This window comes from Rhinatrema bivittatum, chromosome 16 (assembly GCF_901001135.1).
Source record: "Rhinatrema bivittatum chromosome 16, aRhiBiv1.1, whole genome shotgun sequence".
NCBI classification, from domain to species: Eukaryota; Metazoa; Chordata; class Amphibia; order Gymnophiona; family Rhinatrematidae; genus Rhinatrema; species Rhinatrema bivittatum.
Window position 1 is genome coordinate 62,050,264 of NC_042630.1, and position 22,430 is coordinate 62,072,693.

At 41.7% G+C, this 22,430-nt stretch overlaps 1 protein-coding gene across 1 annotated transcript in view; it reads right to left on the reverse strand.

Moving 5' to 3' along the window:
* Nucleotides 1–436: 436 nt before the first annotated feature.
* Nucleotides 437–22,430, reverse strand: part of LOC115077770 (vomeronasal type-2 receptor 26-like) — an 82,106-nt gene continuing 60,112 nt past the window's right edge. The window contains exons 4-6 of the mRNA XM_029580055.1: nt 16,369–16,596; nt 7,156–7,282; nt 437–1,341 (exon numbers count right to left, since the gene is read on the reverse strand). Of these exons, the coding sequence (XP_029435915.1) occupies nt 437–1,341; nt 7,156–7,282; nt 16,369–16,596 (1,260 nt within the window). The remainder of the gene's footprint in view (nt 1,342–7,155; nt 7,283–16,368; nt 16,597–22,430) is intronic.

Consider the following 22,430-nt stretch of genomic DNA (forward strand, 5'->3'; position numbering starts at 1 on the left):
GATAGGCACCAGACCTCAATCTGAAGTAAAAGGAATTTAAACATTTAATCAACAACAACAAAAAATGAAAATGTAAATCTTATTTTGAGTATGTTATCTCATTATATTGAAATGATATTAAACATTGTCCTCTTCTCATCTATTTATTTACTTTTTACTTTACAGATAATTAATTCTACTGTAGTCCTTGTAACAATGTATGTGCATGTTGGTTGTTGCTACTAAAATAATATTGAATATGTAAAATAAGTTTTTAATATGTTATTCAATAAGTAAATGTTATTTTGAAACTGAATAAAGATATCTTGACTATTAAAAGAATGTATAAAAATTAATTATGTTTTAATCAGTGATGAAGTTTCGGTGCAGAATACACATCAATCAAGTTGGAGTGCCCAAATAATTAAAATAATGCCATATTTCACTTATACAAATATTAATCATTCCAGTTTTTTGATAGATACTTTCTGTTGTTTCTGTCAGGCCTCAATAGAATAATATAGCACTTGGGAATAAAAATGCAGCCCAGCAGTCCAGCGCTGGAGGTCAGGATAGCAAATATCTCCACCACCACCATGTACTTGCCCCTGGTGCTCAGATATGTTGGGATGAAGGACACCCAAACACTGCAGAACACCAGCATGCTGAAGGTAATGTACTTGGCCTCATTGAAACTTTCAGGTAAATTCCTTGCTAGGAAGGCTATGAGGAAGCTGATACCAGCCAGAAATCCAAGGTAACCCAGAACACAGTAAAAAGCAATTATTGACCCTTCATTACATTCAATTAGAATTGTTCCAGTTTCTGACTGCATGTTAAGATATGGGAATGGGGGAGCAGTGCCCAACCAGACACAACACTGTAAGACTTGAAAGAGGGAGCAGGAAAGAACAATAGAGTTTGAGACCCTGGAACCCATCCATTTCCGGAGATTGCTTCCAGGCTTGTTAGCTTGGAAAGCCATGACCACAGTGATGGTTTTTGCCAATACAGAGGAAAGAGAGATGGAGAAAATGATGCCAAAAGCAGTCTGTCGGAGAATACAGGTCACCTGCCTGGGACGGCCAATGAATATCAAGGAGCAGAGGAAGCAGAGCATTAGGGAGATGAGGAGAATATAGCTTAGGTCTTGGTTGTTGGCTCTCACTATGGGAGTTTCTCGGTAATTAATGAAGATTCCTAGAATAGTTGCACTGATGAAAAAGAAGAAAATACTAAAAAAAGTCAAGGCTATCCCCAAGGGTTCTTCATAGGAGAGGAAGGTAATCACTTTTTGGATGCAGGCATCTTTCATTTGATTTGCCCATTTGTCTTCTGGGCACTTGGTACAGGTGTCAATATCTGAGAAGAAAGAATATTATCTTAATACTTCATAGATAGCATCAATTTTAGGACAATGAATGAACATATTTTTCTTATATTTAAGAATGCTGTTGAAGTATAGTTTAGAATATCACAGAATTTACAGTGCTCTGGTATTTCTAAGGCTTAAATGTAGAAGCATCATTCAACTGCCATGCACTTAAGCCTTCACTTCTGAGTTAAATCACAGCTGGGTCATAGCCTAACCCTCATATCCCCACCTCATCAGTCTTGCTTGCTTCTTCACTAGAGCTTCTAACCACTCCTTAGGAGTATGGAAACTGTAACTGTGTTGCAACAGGGGTGGACAGTGAAGAAGGGGACTTGGAGGCTGGGGTCACAACAAATTTGTGTTACATAGCTGCTTTTTCTGTAGAATTAACAGTTCAAATTTTAAAAAAATTCACCAAACACACACCATAGAACCATTAAGAGAGACTTTCAAAATTCATGCTGTAAATAGGGAATTCTCTAAAATGGCATTATACCATTTAAACAATTAGTCACTTTCATTTAGAAAGCATATTTTTTGATGCAAATAAAAGTACTTCTAAGCAAAGTCTTTGATATCAAGGAACAGAACGTATCCATAATAGTCCAGTGCACAAATGTAACTTGACTGTAAAGAAGTTGTTCTCTGGCCCTTTCAGGTTAAGTGTAATATTTGCACTTTTGTTCATCTTTGACCTTCCTGCAACATAACTAATATAACTCCAGGAGCATGAGAGAAATATAACTGGCCTTAAATCAATGTTGCAGCAACATTTTGTAACATCTGCAAGGCTTTAAGCAGTTATGCTGGGAGACCAATATACAAAGCATTGCAATAATCAAGTAAGGGCAGCATTAAAGCCTGTGCAATGATCTGAAAATCCTCAGGGAATACCAGGGATTTAAGATTATGTAAGACACATGCAATTTAAAGAACCTGGTGTGGATAACAGTTTTAATTTGTTTCTTGAAAGAGAGGGCGGGGTCAATGAGAACAGCTAGACTTAACAACTGGAGATATTGGCACCACAATTTTTTTTTTTTAAATATGGATAGCCTGATGAGGCTGATTCAAAACACTAAAATCTCAGTTTTGTGAGGTTAGGAATAACTTGTTGTAAGTCAGCCTACAGAAATGCAACAAGCAACCAGTACATAAGTTTCTTCACATGATGTCCTCATCTGGATATAAAATTAAATTTCACCAGCATACAACCAGTATCCTGAACAGAGCCCAGCTAAATATATGCAAACTGGAGACATCTAGATGTCAAATAAAATATCAGAGAGAGCTGATCCCTGCAGGACATGGTATCCAGGGAAAGAAATGGCAAAATATTTCTTCAGGCTCTTTCCTGTTGTTGATGTCCAAAAAAATAGGAATGGAACCAACTGAGGACAAGTGTGAGAGATTCCACATGCCTTGAGTTGGTATAAAAAGATCTGTTGATCAATGGTATCAAACACAGATGAGATATCCAAAGCCATCAGAAAATATCTATTCCCAGCATTAAGACCACATCTGAGACCATCAATTAAGACTAGTAAAATCTCAGTGCTTAAGGTCTTCCTAAAACCAAATTGTGGATGGTCATTAAGATAGTTATTAAACTGTTTTAAGAACAAATGATAACGCAGTTTAGAGATAAAGGAAAGGGAGGAAATTGGCGAGTAATGTGCAAGATCAAAAGGTTAGAGAGTTAGCTTTTTCAGTAAAGGTCTTACTGATGCCTATTTTAAGGCTTGAGGGACATGATATTCCCTTAAGAGCAGTTAATCAGCAATGTCAATGAAAGAGTAATAGTATCTCTAATTACTTTTAAAGTACCTACATTGCATGGTTTTAGAGGATAAAATTTGGGATTTACAGTGGAAATGGCATATGAAACTTCACAAAATCAGTCCCAGTTAACATCACCATGGTCTGTCTACTGGCATTAAAAACTAGGTTGGAACATTGATAAAATGTGTTAAATTTTGGCAGTCTTTTCTAGTAAAAAAGACATAAATTTAGTGCCAACAATAGTTACTGGTTGAGCTATCTGAATCCAGCTCATGGTGGAAGTTAAGGTTCAAGCAATATCAAACAGAAACTTAGGTCTATTACCAGCAACTTTTAATTATGCAAAAAACACAATTTTCAACATTACTATCTATTAGAGATGAGCTTCGTTTTTTACTGCCAGGTCGTTTTTTGAGTTGGACGCTTCGGGGTAAAGTTCGTTTTTCCTCAGTTAGGTTTTTGGAAAAACTAAACGGGGAAAACCGAAACCAGCCCAAAAAACGATGCAGGAAGATGAAGCTCAAAAAAAACCCACCCCAAGCATTAAAACTTACTATAAAACCTCCACCATATCAATCCCTCCCCAAGACTTACCAACATCCCTGGCAGTCCAGCGGGGTCTCGCGAGCGATTTGTCCCTCCGTGACCGGCATGCCTGCCTCGCTCAAAATGGTGCCGATAGCCTCTGACCTACTATGTCACAGGGGCTACCGGTGTGATAAACGATTGCACAACTCTACTGTCTATTCATTCCTAGCAATTCTTATATAAGGCATGAAGGAGTAGCCTAATGGTTAGAGCAGCAGTCTACAAAAGCAGGATTCAAATACCACTGCTACTCCTTGTGACCATGTGAAAGTCACTTTATCCTCCATTACCTCAGGTACAAACTTACTGGGTCATTCATCAAAATGCGTTATGATATTAATGCATGTGTTATTCTTCATAATGCATGGCACACATGCACATTTTTGGAAGGTTGGGATCAGGCAGGAGTTTGGGTTGGATTTAGTTAAATGAGGGGTATTATTGCATGGTTTTAATGCCAGAAATAACACCTTTTTCCTGGTGTTAGGCTGTGCGATATGCCCAAAAAAGGCCATAATGCAATTTGCGATAAGGTTTTTGGAACTGCATTTTGACCATTTCTGGGCTTGGGGGAGGGGGAGGGGGAGGGGGGCGGGAGGGTGAGAGAGAGAGAGAACCTCTGGGGAGTGCCTCCCTGTGTGCACCTATTTATATCTCTATAGGAGGGCCATCTATAGGTTGAGGTGAGATGGTAGTGGTGGTTTAGGGTTTAGGGGCTAGTTTTGCATGTAGAGTGAGACATATGAACAGCACAGTACACCTTAGTGAAGATGTGATATCATTTGGAGTGAGGAAAGTCTCACAAAGATGAAATTATGTACTATGTTATCTCATCCTAGCTTGATGGTACCCTGTTGTAGAGTCTTTCAAGCTACGGTGAGAGAACATAATAGAAATTTCATCTTTGTGAGACTTTTCTCACTCCCAGTGATGTCAAATCTTCACCAAGATGTGTTGTGCTTTTTGTACATCTCACTCTACATGTGAAACTGGCCCATAAGGTCAAAACTGCCACTAACACCTCACCTCAACTTATTAGATGGCCCTCCTATACAGATTTAAATACTTAGCTGCTATAAGCACCTTGTAGGTTCTCGTTCTTTCTCTCTCTCTCTCACTCTCTCTCTCTCTCTCTCTCTCTCAGTGAAAGATGCAAAAAAATAGGGATTATTGCATGGTGTGCTAAATTTACCATATTACTAAGTTACCACATAGCGTAGTAAAACATTTCCATAAACACACCTCTTTTTGTTAGTAACACTTTTTGCTGAATCTGTTAGTTTGTGAGCATCCTGGATATAGACAATATCTACTATACTTAAATATAATCCACTTTGAAGTGCCAAATAACAGAATTAAAAAAAAGTATGTCCAGGGATTCAGATCTAACTTTATGCCATGTATATTCATATTTAAGTAGCAACCGTCTCAATGCATGCACGGAGCTCAGTTGAAAACCAGGGTCTTAAGTCAAAATGTGATTTTTAAAAGTTTTAAGAGGTGCAGATTTATTCAGGGCATTGTTCCCAATCTTGCTTCAAGATGAAATTGCAGCACCAGCATTTCCTGGATCATACTTCTCAAGTTCAGGGGCAAGAGCTTCCTATAAATGATCAGTGTTTACAAAGCCTCTTTTCCTAATATCAGTATAAATATAATTTGATATCTGTAGTGACAACTGACAGGGACAGCAGAATGAAATAAGATGATGGTTAGACCAAAGGAAGATCTAACACCAAGGCATTGGGAAAATATACTTAAGAATTAAGAATTAATGAATACCAAATCCAGAGTACGGTTTAATTTATGAGTGGACTTATTGACAATTTGTTTCAAGCCTAAAGAGGTCAATGCTTCCAAAAAATATTCACAGTTAGTGGACAAAGACAAAGGGCCGGATTTTAAAAACCCTACGCGTAAATCCTCTGAGGGGTTACGCATGCCGGGCCTATTTTAAAAAGGCCCGGCGATGCATGTAAAGCCCTGGGATGCGTGTAAGTCCCAGGGATTTACTAAAGGGGTGGTCTGGGGGAGGGAAAAGTTAGGGAAAGGGGTGGGAAGGTCAGGCTAGAGGGAACGGGGGAAGACAGCGTGGCTCGGCGCGGGCAAGGTACACAATTATGCACCCCCTTGTGCATGGTGACCCCAATTTTATAACATGCGTGCTTCTGCATGCATATGTTATAAAATCACGCGTCCATGTGTGCCCGCTGGGTAGTGCACGCACATGGACGTGCTCGCGCACCTTTTAAAATCTACCCCAAAGAGTCAATATGTAAAATGAAATCATCCAGGATAATCTTACTATTTAAATCAGATTTTGAATTTAGCATTTTTTCAAAGAATACAGAACAGTTGGGATTTAAGAACCTTGGGGGGTGGGGGGGAGGCATATGTCAAGCAAATGCTGAGCTCTATTGAAGATAAAACCAACATCTCTCCAAGATTTTCATGATAAAATTTCCATATTACTAAATCCACCAACAGATCCCTTAGCAAGTAGGTGGGAGACCAAAACAAAACTTGTGGGACATAAATGGGTCAATAATGGCACATCTGTGTCAAGCAAGATTCAGTAATATAATGAAAATCTGGCATTTCCACAATTATCAAGTCAAAAAGTATAGAGACTTTTTTCTTTACATATTGGGCATTTATGAGAAATATAGTCAAAGCTGAATGTGCTGATTGTAAACTAGAATAGCATTTAATCAGTGTTAAGACAAGATGAAGGCCAAGATGACCTACCCAAGATTGTTGAATACAACCCTCCATAACTGCCTTGCCTATGACAACTACACTCACATAGAGGTTGTTAGAATCAGTAGGAATGAAAGACGGATCATCAATTAATGGCTCTCCACAACTCATCATGAACAAAGGAGCACACAAAGGAGCTCCTGTCATCACCACTTCCACAGTACCACTAGTAACCTTTCTGAAGGAAAGGCTTGTGTGTTATTTGTCATTAATACATTTTAGGCATTTGAATATCTTGATCTTAAACCACCTTTCTTTCCTCTTCCGTAGTACTTATATGCAGGCACTTTTGACTTATCTCTTAGGTCTCTGAGTTCAGACCCTTCATTTCTGATTCACCTTTCATCCAGTGAAATGCCTCCTTTCCAAACACAAACAAGATATTGCCATACAACACATAACTTACAGTATTAAGCAGCTAAGGTTCAATAATGCAAACTTCTGGAGCCACAAAAATGGATGGCTAATAGGAAAATGATGGCCCTAGCCATTTAATCTCAAGTTGCAAAGAAAGAAAGATATTCAGCCTAATCTGGGGAATAACTGGACATTCCCCATAGAAGCTGTGTCTTCTGCAAAATCATTTGTACACCTCTGAGTTTAAGAGGGCAGTAGCTTTTATGAATAATCTATATCCATGGGCACTCTGCAGGTTACATTATATCACTCACCGATTTGATTGGAGATCTCTCCTTCTGAACAGGGAATGCAGTCATAGCAGCAGATGGGCTTTCCTTTCCTGGTTAACTTCCTGAATCCAGGAGAGCAGCTCTGACTGCATTTGGATTGAGGAGGTGTCTAAATATGGAGAACAATATGGATAACTTGATAACATTGAGCTGTAGATTTTAAAAAGCAGTGTTTATGAGTCAATTTAGAAATGTTAGTTTTTTTAGCACATGACCCAGGAGCTCAGCAGTACACCACAGTGAGGTTTGAATCATATTTCGATTAAAAAATTATATATATATGGAACAAAATTTGACATGGAATCTGGGCTTCAGGTTTATTTATAAATGTCATCAGTATCGTGCTTCTCAATTGTGCAGGATGCACCTTACATAGTGGTAGTAATGACGGCAGAAAAAGACCAAATGACCCACCCAGTCTACCTTGCAAGCTTCCCTAGGTAGCAACATATACTCCATACAGGCTACCCCCATGTTTCTCTTAAAGGTATTAACTGCTGTTCTGTGCAGTTATCCCAAGCTTTATGATAACCCATAAAACTTTCATCTAGCAACATTTTTTACAGGGTGATGATCTTCCTTGAAAATTCAGACAATGCTGCTTGCTGTGCTTTACTTAAGAACTTATGGCTGTGTTTTTCCCTTATGCCTTAAAAATTTTTAAATTATTATTAAAATTATTAGTGTGAATCAGCAGCTTCATATATCTCTGCTCTTTCCATTAACTTTAAAATTCCTCTCTGGTGGTAAGAAGCAAAGTATAAAAATTATGGCATTCAGGTGATTCCTGTATTGCGTACTTTTTTACTTCAAAGTTCACCTGTTTACCTCATGGAGATGAAATTAATGTTTTTTATAAAACTGGAATCAGAGGTAGAAAAACTCGGCCCCTGCACTGTATTCCATTTTCTCTGCACAGTAACTGAAGTTGGGAAATGGTAATTTTAACAAGAGGAGGGTGTCCAACTCCGCTACACAAGAGCCACAAACAGCCCTGGTTTTCATGGTATCTGTAATGAATATGTATGAGATAAATGTGCATATGCTTCCTTCATTGAATTCAAGTTTATTGCTTGTATTTCATTGTGTAAATCCAGCAAATCAGGCCTGTTTGTGCCTCTTGACACCAGAGTTGGCCACATTTGAACTAGTAGATTGAGAAAAGATAAGCTAGAACAATGAATTCCATCCCCCTTCTGGAGGATCCCAAATAGTCAATTCTCAGGATCTTTGCAATGAATATGCATGATATAAATATGCATGTAATGGAGTCAGTGAATGCCAATCTATCTCACACATATTTATTGTGGATATACGGATAACCTGACTGTGAGTCTCACAGGAAAGGTTTGGGAGCCACTGAGCTACAAATCACAGAACATCACATTTCTTTTTTTTTTTTTTTTTGTGTTGAAATCTTTTATTAAGTTTTATCAAAATAACATAAGAAAGCAGAACAATGCTCACATAGAATACAAATTAGTCAGTGTATCTAATATCAGAACTACAGTCATAAGCATGTACGCACATCTATAGTACAAATACAATATCCTGACAGATTAACATTGAGAAACTATAAGACATGAGAGCAGGGAAAAGAGAGTAAGAAAGAATGGAAAAAGAAAAAAGTAAGAAATAGCGGAAGAGAAAAAAAAAGAAAGAAAGTAATGAGAAGAAAAAGACTCAAAGAATACAATAGAGAGAAAGGGTATGCTGTCGAGTAAAGAATTGTGTGTGTGTAGGCAGGCAGGAGTAGAGCAAAGTACATAATTAAGTTAAGGATGCAGTTGTAAGTAAACGTCTAACGGTTTCCACACCTGTGACCAGGCTGCTAGCCTCCGGAACTTTATAGCCATGGCCTTTTCATATTTCACATATAAACATACAGAATTCCACCAAAGATGTTCAGAGAGTAGATCACTGCGTTTCCAATTGGATAGAATGTTATGTTGGGCAAATGTAAGAAGGAAATCTAGTAATTTACTTTGAGGCGCTGAAAGGGATATGGAAGGGTGAGCACCTTTTAGAATAGTGACGGAATAGGACAGAGGGTCAGTGAACTGAAAAATCTCAGTCACTATCTTCCATACTTTTGTCCAAAATTGAAATGTGTAAGGGCACGAAAATAACATATGCTGTAATGTAGTGTTAGGGCCAGCACATGACCAACAATTATGTGATGGAAGAACTCCGGCCCTATGAAACTTCCAAGGGGTCCACAGTGCTCTATGTAACACAAAAAACATAGACTGGGTAAGGCTAGAGGATAATGAGATGCGCATCATAACATTCCAAACATAGACCCAACATTCAGAGGAAATCTGAGTAGATAGTTCCTCAGCCCAGATTGTAGATAGCAGGGAACAAAAAGGCTTATGGGATAGCCGAGAGATCAGCTTGTATAGGTGAGAAGCTAAATGACCCCTAGGACCATATTCCTGATAGACATCAAGCAAAAAAGGGGACTTATCGGGGTGTACCATCTTCCCACATACATCTTGAAGCACATCTCGAAGTTGTAACCAGGAGTAAAATTGTGACCTGGGGAGAGAAAAACGATCCTGCAATACTGAGAAAGAGCAGTATCCACTATTGTCAAAAACATTTGAGAGTGTCCAAATTCCCAACTCAGTCCAAATTGGCCAAAAAAAGGGACGTGTATCAATACGGAGCAAGGAGTTTCCCCAAAGTGGACCAAACTTCGAAGACTTCCACGAAAACGTTGAGGGAGGGCGGAAATTTTCCAATTCCCCTAGTGCTCTATGTAGAGAATGTAAAATTGAATTGGAAGCCAAACGGGAGGGTAAAATAACACCTGGAAATAAGTATATAGGCAACGGGGAAATTAATGTGGTTTCTAGCCCCAACCATCTCGGGAGATGCCCAATAGGAATAAATTGGGAAAAATAAAAGAAACCAGAATGTAATATAAAAGCTTGATGATATTTATAGAAATCAGGGAAGTTTACCCCCCCCATGCTGCTTGGCGGCCTTCAGTTTTCGTAAAGCTATCCTCGGAGTCTTGTGGTTCCAGAGGAAGGTGGTTAGCAATCGATCAACGTATGAGTAAAAATCAGCTGAGAAAAAAATAGGGACCATAGCGAGGATATATGTGATCTTTGGAGCTAAGACCATTTTAATAGTTTCCAGCCTTCCCCACCATGTTAAATGGAGAGGCAACCATTTAAGAGTGGCGCTCCTAAGTTGTTGCAGGATCGTTGCTTCACATTGAGTGATAGTGTCGCTGGGATCAGATTGGAAGTAAATGCCCAGATATTTAAGACCCTTATTCACCTTCTGTATTTGATATTGGGAGAGGTCTAGAAGGGATCCACTATAGTTAAGAGGGAAAAGCTCAGTTTTGTGCCAATTAATTTTGTATCCAGAAAGCTTGGAATATTGAGAGATGAGAGAAAAAAGAGCAGACAGGGAAAAAGAAGGCTGAGTGAGAAAAAGCAGAACATCATCAGCATAAGCAGACAATTTAAAGGTATCCATGCCAACTGTAATACCGGCAACCGTAGAATTGGTGCGGATAGCAATTAGAAGGGGTTCCAAAGCCAGGTTGAAAAGCAAGGGGGAGAGGAGACACCCCTGTCTCGTTCCTCTAAAAAGTGGGAATCTGGTGGATTTCTGATTATTAATATATAGATAAGCAAAGGGAGAGTGGTAAATATGCTTAATCCAAGAAAGAAAAACAGGCCCAAGCCCAAACCATTGCAAGACATGAAAAAGAAAAGGCCACTCGACACGGTCAAAGGCCTTTTCCGCGTCAAGAGATATGGCAACAGTCAGCTCAGCATCATTAAATTGTAGGTTACTTAAATGCAAAAACAGGCGAGAGTTATTGGTGATTAATCGACCTTTAATGAATCCAGATTGGTCTGGGTGAATAAGTAGTGGCATGAGATGGGATAGTCTAGTAGCTAGTATTTTAGCAAAAATTTTATAATCTGTGTTGAGGAGGGAAATTGGGCGATAATTAGAAGGGAGAGATTCATCTCTTCCTGGCTTTGGTAAGACTACCACGCATGCTTCAGTAAAGTCAGGGGAAGCTTGCGGGTTGAGCAAAAGAGAGGCAAAGTAAGATTGCAAATAGGTACATAATGTTCCTTGAAAGGCTTGGAAGAAATCAGACGTGAAGCCGTCCGGTCCGGGGGCCTTCCCCGGCTGCAGAGATGATATGGCAGCAGAGATTTCTGTCATCTGAAATGGGGCATCTAGTTGAAGGCTCTGGCTGTCCGTCAGCGTGCAGTGAGGTAAAGACGACAAGAAATCTTGTGTTTGAGTAGCTGAAGGAGAAACTTCACTTTGGTAAAGATGCGCGTAGAAATCACGAAAAGTTTGCAGTATATCCTGATCTGAAGTTAGAAGTTGATTGGTAGAAGACTGGATTTTCACTATTTTCTTTTTATCCGCTCTTTTCTTCAATAATGAAGAGAGAAGATGACCACATTTATTATTTTCAGCGTAATATCTAGCCTTGTTTTGAAATAGATGTAGCTCCACCTGATCACTAAGGGTCTGATTGTATTGAAATCTAGCTTTCAACAGTGGAGTTAGCGTTTGTGGCGATGGGTTCTGTATATGGTTTTGTTCTAGACAGTCCACGTCTTGCTGTAACTGGTGTAGTTTGGCTTTTTGAGATTTATGTTTGTGTATAGAATAGCTAATGATTTTACCTCTAATGGTGGCCTTAAAAGCCGCCCAGACAGTGGGTAATGGTATCTCCGGTGAGACGTTGATGCGAAAAAACTCCTCAATTTTTGTAGAAAGTGTAGAAGTGAAATTGGTGTCGGAGAGCAAGGATGGGTTAAAACGCCACTGACGATCTGTTTGAATCGGCGTCTGGAAGGCACAGGTTATGGTGACTGCCGCATGATCGGAGATCAGAATCAGATTTATTTTAGAAGATCGAATCTTGGAAATCAGTGCATGAGATACCAGAAAAAAGTCAATCCTCGAATACGACGCATGAGGAAAGGAGTAAAAAGTATAATCCAGTGCAGTAGGATTAAGAAGCCGCCAGGGATCAGATAAACCATAAGTATGGGCCAGGTGTTTCAAGGTCTGTGTAGATTTTGATAGAAAAGGTTTAGCCTTGGTTCTTCTATCCAATATGGCATCCTTTGGTTGATTAAAGTCTCCGCCAATTATATAGTGCGCAGGATCTAGAAGTAATAGTTGTGCAAGCACAGTTTGAAAGAAAGCCGGGTCATCTTGATTGGGTGCGTAGATATTAAGAATTGTATATCTCTCATTTTGTAGCAATATCTGCACAATGTTCCAACGCCCCTCTGAATCCGCTGCTTGATGAAGAACCTGCACCCCCAAATTTTTATGGAGTAGAATGGCTGTACCCCGTTTTTTCTTGATGGCCGAGCTAAAGAAAACCTGACCAACCCACTGTTGCTTAAGTTTGAGAGTTTCCGCTGCGTTCAAATGAGTCTCTTGTATTAGAGCAATGTCAGTTCGCAAGGATTGCAAGTACGTAAGAATTTCTTTTCCTCTTAATCTGGTGCGTGAAACCATTGACGTTTAGCGATGCTATAGTAAAATTAGATATAGTAGAAGCCATGATAACGGCACATTGGAAAAATACCAGAACAACTGCCTGTCACTTCGTATTCCAAAAAGCAGAGTAGAGAGCATACCAGAGAAAAGACAGAAAAGAATAAGTAAAAAGAAAAGTAAGAACCAATGAGGATAAGAGCCTCTAAACATTCCAAAAGAGAGTAGAAAACATAGAGTAGAGACTAGGAAGTAGATCAAAAAGTGGATGCCAAACAGTAATTCACTGCAGGCAAAATAGGTGTACATGATGAGCCTCTAGGTGGTCAGATGGCTCCGTGCCCCCCGGGATGGAGGGATGGAGCTCTGCATGGCATTTCCTGATAAAAAGATTTAAAAGACTAACTGGAAATAACCTGACTGGAATAATTTCTATTGGAGCAAAACATAAAGTAATTGTATGCTTCAATAAAGGTTTTATGGAGATGGTGGAGTTTGTTGAGATTATCGTGCAAATGTTTAAATAACTGCCCACCTTCTGTCTAATGCAATCTCCACTTCAACATCATAATTTTCTCTGCTGGGAGAATTCTTATCTCTTGTCATTCTTTCTCTATTTATTTTTATTTGATTTATATTCCACTTAAAATAGGAACAAAGTAAATAAAGGCAAAAGTAAAAGACAACAATTAGATAACAATTAAATCAACAGATACAATTTAAAACAAGTACTAATCAACAATCATTTTAAACAAACAAGCAAACAAAAAATTTTCTACTGCAATACCTTCCCTCTTTACTCCTTCTGCAGTGTCTCCAATGAAGAAAGGGGCAGGATTGATTTCCAGTTACTCCTGCCTTGCAGGCTACATTTGAAAATGCTGCTGGCCAGTACTAAGATTGGGACAAGTAATGTTATGGCTCTATTGAAAAACAGTCATGGACAGCAAGATTCAGCAGGGAAGGAGGGACTGGGGATCGCTCCAGCCACATTTTTCATCAGCAGATTAGATAGGCCATATGGTCTTTTCCTGCCATTCTCTACCTATGCTTCAGTAAAGAAGTTAGGAAGGCCACAGGGGGATGTGTCCTTTTTTAAAAAATTAAGGGCTAGATTCATCATTGCCTGCAGAATGATGAGCTGCAATGGCAAAGGAGCATGGGCAAAAAAGGGGCGGGGGAGATAGTGTGCAGCCGGCCGCATCACGGCAGTGCGGTTTCGCCTGCTGCGATGCGACCGTGCTGCACACTCTCTCCCCCATAGTGTCATGCTAAAAGTTGGTGCTATGCCACCACCCCATTTCCCTAAACCCCTCCCAAACTCCTCCCTAACTCCATCGCTTTCCCTAATTTTTATTTTACCACCGCAATAATTGGCTGTCGCAGCTTGGAAATGACCCTGTAAATTTGTTAGCAAATAGTCTGCAATATTTGCTAATAGTTCTCATTATTTGGATATTTCGGATGGGTTGAATTTTGGTTTGGTTGCAATGTACCAAATCAAAGATCAACTCACTGGTGTTTTACCTATCGAAATAAAACTAAATAAATTTGAGGAAAAACTAAATTTCTTTCCATATATCTAGAATTGTAATCCAAACAGGATTTTGCATATCTCTGGAATTTCTTTGTTGAATTTTCTTTACCATCTTTGACTCTATGAATTGTTTCAGTAAAAGTCTATTTTGGAATTTGAACAATTGCTTTTAGCCTTTTCTGAGAGTAAGTGCTTTTGATAAAAAAAAAACACCTTTTAGTTTTCCTAAGCTCTCTATTATATTCATCAAAATTTGCCATGCCTATCTTTAATGTTACCTCCTTTCACAGGGCTCTCCTAATTAAGGGACCACATGTAGATAGTGAATATACTGAGAAATTTGCTACAGCTCTGGAATTAGGATTTTTCCAGGGGGTTCGGATAGGGGTCAGGACATCTGACAAACCCAAGGAGAACACACAGAGTTTCTCAAATGTATTTCTCCACAATGTTAGTATTGTTTCTAAACAAAAACAGATATTAATGATGAAAAATATACGCATTAAAGTATTTCAAAAATCAGGAAAAAAAACAGTTCTCAGTGCAGGAGAAATTAAAAATATACAGTTACGTACTCTAAATAAGTAAGATTGCAAGAAAACTGGAAAGACCTCTTTTATCTTAGAAATATGGTCAATTCCTTAAAATCCTCTTCTTCCACATATCACCTTTATCACTATAACTGATTGATGCCTTCAGCCTCCCATACAGACTTCTTTATCCCGTGGAATAGGGACAAGTGCCATCCAGATCCCTTCTGTAAGATGGATTCCTCCTAGAACCACTTAAGAGAAAAAATGCACACTCTTCCACCAGAGAGAAAAAGCAATCAACCCTCTTCTTTCCTGAATCTAAGGAAGAGCCACATCCCATAGCTGCTTCTCTCTTGCTTCTCTCCATTGATATCTCCCCCTAGTGCTCACTGAGACCCAGATTATGGGAAAAAAGATCCCTTTCTATGGGGATGAATCAAGCACACACATAGGGGTAGATTTTATAACATGCACACATGCCTCCATATGCCTGCAGTTCCTGGCGCGCGCACACGGAAACACTGATTTTATAGCATGTTATAAAATTGGTTGGCTGTGCACATATATGTTGGTATACAAAAAACCAACATAAATAAATAAATAAATATATGAGCTGGATTTTATAATCCATGTGTGCATGTGTGTGCGGTGCATGCAAGGGGGGTGAACATATCAATTTCCATGTGAAGAAGCAATCTGGGCTTCCCCAGCTCCCTAACCCACTGCCTAACCTTCCTTCCCCTATCCTCCCTAGCCCCTAAAAATCAACCTACCTAGTCAGACATTTTATTTTATTACTTCGTGCTCCTCAGGAGCAAAGTAATTTACGTGCACCAGCCGGCTGCTGGTGCACGCTACCCCGAGACAGCGGCTAATGGCTGCTGTCCTGACTGGCTGCCCAGACCCATGTCCCGCCCCTTTGAAGAGGTCCAGCACTTGTGCGCATTCCGGGGTTTATGTGCGTGGCCAAGCCCCTCTGAAAATTTGCCTGGCATGCTCAAGGCCCAGCCACACACGTAAACCCCGAGATTTACTCATGCAGGCCTTTTAAAATCTCCCCCATAATTTCTTACTTTCACTCATACTACCAGAAATATCTAAATTATGCAAATTAGAAAGGCATGGTGGGCATTACATTAGAATATTTTATTATTCCAGATCCTTTAAAATTAATTCCCATAATAAATCTGCATACTAATGGTCACTCTGTGCTTCCCTTATTGAATAGGTCTTAGTGGGTGCAATCATATTTAAATTCTGTTTAATTCACTATTCCTGGTGTTAACTAAAGAACTAGATGATAGATCTATAAAACTAGATAACACATCACTCAAAGCTTATATTATATTTAATGGGGTCAGCTTGACCATGCATCTAAAATTCTTTAGACCTCTATGATCCTCAGGACCAGTGGAAAAAAATATAAATATTCCCTATCTTTTTTTTTTTTTTCAACACTATTTACAAACTCTATCGCTGTGTTATTTTAGTATGGAGTATAATTTATGGCAGTCAGTCCCCAAACTGCATTCCTTCTCTCCATTTTATAACACCATGTGGGAAACCTGCATGGTTCAGTGTCTTCTTCGTGCTCTAATGTAACGTAATTCTGACCTGGTTGAACGCGCTCTCCCACACGATTGCTTCCTCATCAATGATGAAATCCTGTCCCAGAGGAGCATTAGGGTTGTAACTTCCAACTATTTCATATTCCATTGTCCCATTAGGTAGAGCAACCAGATTCATAATATTGAAGCCAATGTGCCCTTCTCTATTCTCATTAAAAGAGATCTCTTCACCCAGAAGGTTCTTAAAGTGGACGTTCTTCAGAAAATGATGAAGCTAAATGATGGGTAAATTGTAATAGTATAGCTAATTAGTGGAAGGCCACATGCCTAGTGTCAAGCAAATACATTAGAATCAAATCTGATTTTCCTATTATGAAGAGTAACAAAGCATAAACAAAGGATTATGCACACTAATACATGTGGAATGCATAGTCTGATAAAAAAAAAGTGAAAGGAGATATGAAAATGGAAAAGAAGGAAGAACAGGAACAAATTCATAATCTGTGAACAATTGAAATACAGCTTAAATTTTGGAGGGAAATTTTGAAATGCTTCCACCTAACTGACTAAAAAATAAAATTGGAGCTTGGGCTAAGTTTCATGGCTGTCCCTATCTTCAGTGGGGGCGATTTTCAAACTCTTTGGCCATTTTTTATCCAGTTTTTCTTCTAATGTTCAAAGTGAAAGTGTGAACACTCTGTCATTGTGAAAAAGGTTGCAAAGTTCCCATGCACATTTGCATTTGCTTTTTCTATGAGTGCTTCTCCCCGGAAATGGTGCATGCAGATTTGAAAATGTGCCGGGAAGGGTGACAAAAATAACATCTCCCCTTCCAAGAAAGGCTACGCAGGTCAAATAGACTAGGCCAGTGGGGTTTTACGAGGTTTGTACAAGTTCCTGGAGGAAAAATCAATAAAGCTTTATCAGCCAGGGGCTGGAACATCAAATAATATCATTTTGTGTTGTGCTGATTCATCATAGGAGGTTGTTGCCTGAATTTCATGTCATTGTGGTAAATTGTATTTTCTTTATTTTGATAAACAGTTTGTGCTATTTCTGAATAGTGCATATTTTTTTAAGATAACAGAAAACTCAAAGAAAGCTATTGGTATCCTAGAGAGAATAATGGGCTTGATGGAGGTTGGTCTGACCCACTATGGCATTTCTTATTCTTAAAATCTATGGGGTGGATTTTCAAAGGATTACACATGTATATTACGCGTGTAACCCCTAAAACCCGCTCCTGTGCGCGCCGAGCCTATTTTGCATAGGCCCAGTGATACACGCAAGCCCCGGGATGCGCGTATGTCCCGGGGCTTGAAAAAATGGGTGGGGAGTGGGTGGGCTGGAGGCGTGACTGAGGCCTCTGGCACAGCAGTCGTGCTGGGGTCTCACGCACCGGCATTCGGTTGGCATGCAAAACCTATGCCTGCTCGGAGGCAGGCACAACTTCGACAACAAAGGTCAGGGGGTGTTTAGATAGGGCTGGGGGGCGGGTTAGGTAGGGGAAGGGAGGGGAAGGTGGGGGGGGCGGGAGGGAACAGGGAAAGCCATCGGGGCGCCCCTAGGGCTCGGCGCCCACAAGGTGCACCCTCTTGCGCGTGCCGACCCTGGATTTTATAATATGTGCGTGGCTACGCGCGCATGTTATAAAATCGGGCGTAGAGATTTGTGCGCACCAGGTTGCACGCACAAATCTATGCCCACGCGTAGGTTTAAAAATATGGCCCTATTTGCATTATTTTCTTCTCCTGACCTAAACATGTCTTTTTCTAAAACAACTAAAAATACATGTGATATGGAATCCCAGAGGAACTTTAGCCACATAAAATGTAGGTCATTTTCAGACACAAATTATCTGGCTACACTATGTACATAGTTCTGGCTCTTCCAATGACCCCTAACATCCCTCCAGCTCTTGTCAAACTGGTTAACTACTATTTCTCTGAGTTCTCTTTACTTCTCTGTGGACATGAGATCTAACTCATTTTGTGTCCCACTCCCTTTGTTTTCTGTCTCCCTTTTGACAACCCAGATGCATACCTCTGCAGTTTTTAGTAATGAGACTTAGCTCCGTGGGAGTTCAGTTCTTCACTTCTCTACTTCCCACATTGGAGGCACCTTCATTCCTTAACTTCAACTATCTTAGAGGCATTTTAATTTCTGTTCCTCCCTAGGGGATCCAAGATGGCGATGTAGCTGCATCACAGAAAGCGTCGCCTCTTACTTTTGTGGTTTGGAATATTTTTCCTATCTAAAATAATGCCGCATTTGGCCCGAAAAAGAAGGGTTAAGGAGCATGAATTGATGGAGACCCCTTCGGGAACCCCGAAGTCCAGACCGATGGACACCCATGTGATTTTTGGTCTTATCAAATTGGGAGGATGTCCGGAGAAGGGTTAGGACAGCCTTGATACAGCAGACCCTCTCCAGGACTTTGAAACATCTATGTCCCTGGTTCTTAGAATGCCACCAGAAAATCCCGCAGAGATCAGGGAGGCTCATCAGGAGTCAATTCTGACGTGAACCGATGATGTCACCAGTTCTGGAAGAGTGAGGGCAGAGGTAACAGCAGTAACTGCAGTGGAGCCCAAAGCTTTCAGAGATTCTGGGAGGAGCTCAGCGGGAGGAGAGAAGCTGACATCGACGGGACTAACAATTGGGAAGTTAGGAATGGATCAACGAAGGAAAATCATACCGATGGTGAGACCTACAGATATAACTCTCAAAACTATTTGGGAGACTCTAGTAGTCTTAAATGAAAATATTAGGGATGTGAATCGTTTTAGGACGATTAAAATTATCGTCCGATAATTTTAATATCGTCTTAAACCGTTATGGAACACAATACAATACAGATTCTAACGATTTATCGTTATAAATCGTTAGAATCGTGAGCCGGCACACTAAAACCCCCTAAAACCCACCCCCGACCCTTTAAATTAAATCCCCCACCCTCCCGAACCCCCCCCCCCAAATAACTTAAATAACCTGCGGGTCCAGCGGCGGTCCGGAACGGCAGCGGTCCGGAACGGGCTCCTGCTCCTGCATCTTGTCGTCTTCAGCCGGCGCCATTTTCCAAAATGGCGCCGAAAAATGGCGGCGGCCATAGACGAAAAAGATTGGACGGCAGGAGGTCCTTCCGGACCCCCGCTGGACTTTTGGCAAGTCTCGTGGGGGTCAGGAGGCCCCCCACAAGCTGGCCAAAAGTTCCTGGAGGTCCAGCGGGGGTCAGGGAGCAATTTCCCGCCGCGAATCGTTTTCGTACGGAAAATGGCGCCGGCCATACGCTTATGGCCGGCGCCATTTTCCGTACGGAAAATGGCGCCGGCAGGAGATCGACTGCAGGAGGTCGTTCAGCGAGGCGCCGGAACCCTCGCTGAACGACCTCCTGCAGTCGATCTCCTGCCGGCGCCATTTTCCGTACGGAAAATGGCGCCGGCAGGAGATCGACTGCAGAGGTAACAGCAGTACGGAAAATGGCGCCGGCCATACGCGTATGGCCGGCGCCATTTTCCGTACGAAACGATTTGCGGCGGGAAATCGCTCCCTGACCCCCGCTGGACCTCCAGGAACTTTTGGCCAGCTTGTGGGGGGCCTCCTGACCCCCACGAGACTTGCCAAAAGTCCAGCGGGGGTCCGGAAGGACCTCCTGCCGTCCAATCTTTTTCGTCTATGGCCGCCGCCATTTTTCGGCGCCATTTTGGAAAATGGCGCCGGCTGAAGACGACAAGATGCAGGAGCAGGAGCCCGTTCCGGACCGCTGCCGTTCCGGACCGCCGCTGGACCCGCAGGTTATTTAAGTTATTTGGGGGGGGGTTCGGGAGGGTGGGGGATTTAATTTAAAGGGTCGGGGTGGGTTTTAGGGGGTTTTAATGTGCCGGTTTTTCGATTTTTCGATTTTTAACGATTTTTCACGATTTTTCACGATATTTTACCCCCCCAAACGGCAACAATACGATTCCCTCCCCCTCCCAGCCGAAATCGATCGTTAAGACGATCGAGGACACGATTCACATCCCTAGAAAATATCTCTCTGCAAATAAAACCTGTTATAACTAAAATGGAAGATTTGGATAAACAAGTTAAAATGTTGCAAGAAGATAATGTTAAACAAGAACTTGTTATGGAGTAGGTTCAACAAAATATTGGGAACTTAAAAGATCTGTATTTGAATGTGATAAAGGAAAATCAAACACTGGAGAAAAGACTAGAGAATTTGGAAAACCAGGCACGAGGGAAAATCCTGAGATTAATAAATTTCCCAAGGGTACCACTGGTCTCGGCTAGAGACATGTGGGTAAAGTATGCACAAGAGATTTTGACATTTTCTAACCAGACAATGCCACCGCTGACAAAAATGTATTATGTGCCACCGTTAAAAGCAAAACCCAGCGAGGACCAGGAATTCCAAGTACTTTCTCCTTTAAATATATTGGAGATATTAGAGACATCTGATACTAGCTCCGCATAACCTGCAACATTAATTGTTTCCTTCCTGCTGGACTCGGTTAGGGATTTAGTAATGAAAACATATTTTAGAAATATAAATGTAATGGGTCTAGCGCCGGCCTCCAGTGCTCCGCGCGGCCGGGGCTAGACCCATCGGGGTCCAGAGCCCTCCCCATAGCCTCCAGCAACTCACCAGGATGCTCTATCAGGCAAGCTAGGCTGGCCCTCCCTCCGCGCGAGGGCCGCCCACCCCGCTGATGCCACCGCCGACGCTGCTTCCGACTACCAGCAGGCCTAAATGCAAGGCTCCGACCACAGGTGACCCTCTTCGCTGCCGGATGCCGACCTAGCCGGACCCCCCTCCACCATCCGACACCTCCAGTGCTCCGTGCGTCCAGCGCTAGACCCATCAGGGTCAGGAGCCCTCCCTGCAGTCTCCAGCAATTCACCGGGACGCTCCATCAGGCAAGCTAGGCCGGCCCTCCCTCCGCGCGAGTACCACCCACGCCGCTGACGCCACCGCCAATGCTGCTTCTGGCTACCCGCGGGCCTAAAGGCAAGGCCCCGATCTCAGGCACCGCACGCTGTGCGTCATGCGCCTAAGGAGCGTGACCAAGGAGCACCCACCCTGCCGCTCTGCCGCATGACAGGGCCATACTGGGCCATACCGCTGCTTGATCCTTCCCCGCGCCTCACGGTCATCCATCCACTCCGTGAATCCAGGTGTCTGATAAGGTAACTTGACCACAAGTGCACTCGACCATAAGCAGCAACAAGACTACACGCCTCTGGTGACTTTTAATCTACCATTTTGTCGCTAATGCATGTACCACTCATAACTGTTCTTGAATCACCTGATACCATTGTATCTGCCTTAACTGACAACCTACCATTATTACCATTATTGATTTATGCCTATATACTATTTGTGATTGCACATTCATTGCTTACTTCCGCCTGCCACCTCTCCTCGCCTATTTTCACTGCCCGTACCTCCTCAGCCCCCATGATGGCTGGCGACTCCAGCCTCCCCATCCCATGCATCCATCACCCATCCCGTAGAGCACATCACCCTACCCTATTCAGCCTGATCACCCAGCACAAATCTCTCCTCCTCCCCATCCTCATCTCCCCACTCACTCAGTTCCTAGGTCTCACTACCCTCTCCATCATGCTTCTAAATGCGCAGTCGCTATCCAAGAAAACTGTAATATTATCTGACTTACTAGTTGATCACAAGCCAGAAATCTGCGCTGTCACAGAAACCTGGCTCAAAGACTCAGATATAGTCCTTCTCAATCAGCTCCCCACTGACACCTATGACATTTTTTCCATCCCTAGACCCAAGAAACGAGGCGGTGGTCTCCTCTTAGCTGCCAAAAAGCACATGAATTTCAAGCCTGTAAAAATCAACGCACCACACAAAATAGAGATTGGGCTGTTCAAATCCCAGGAACTCCAGTTCTGCCTAGTTTATGCCCCCCCCCCCCCCGGAGCATTCTAGAACACAATCCCTCTCCCCTTATTGAATTCATTTCCAACAATATTAACAGTGATGCCCCTGCCATTATCATGGGGGATTTCAACCTCCATGTAGATGCCACCCCCCGCTCTTCATCCTGTGAAGCCATCCTCAGCTCATTCGATGCCATTGGC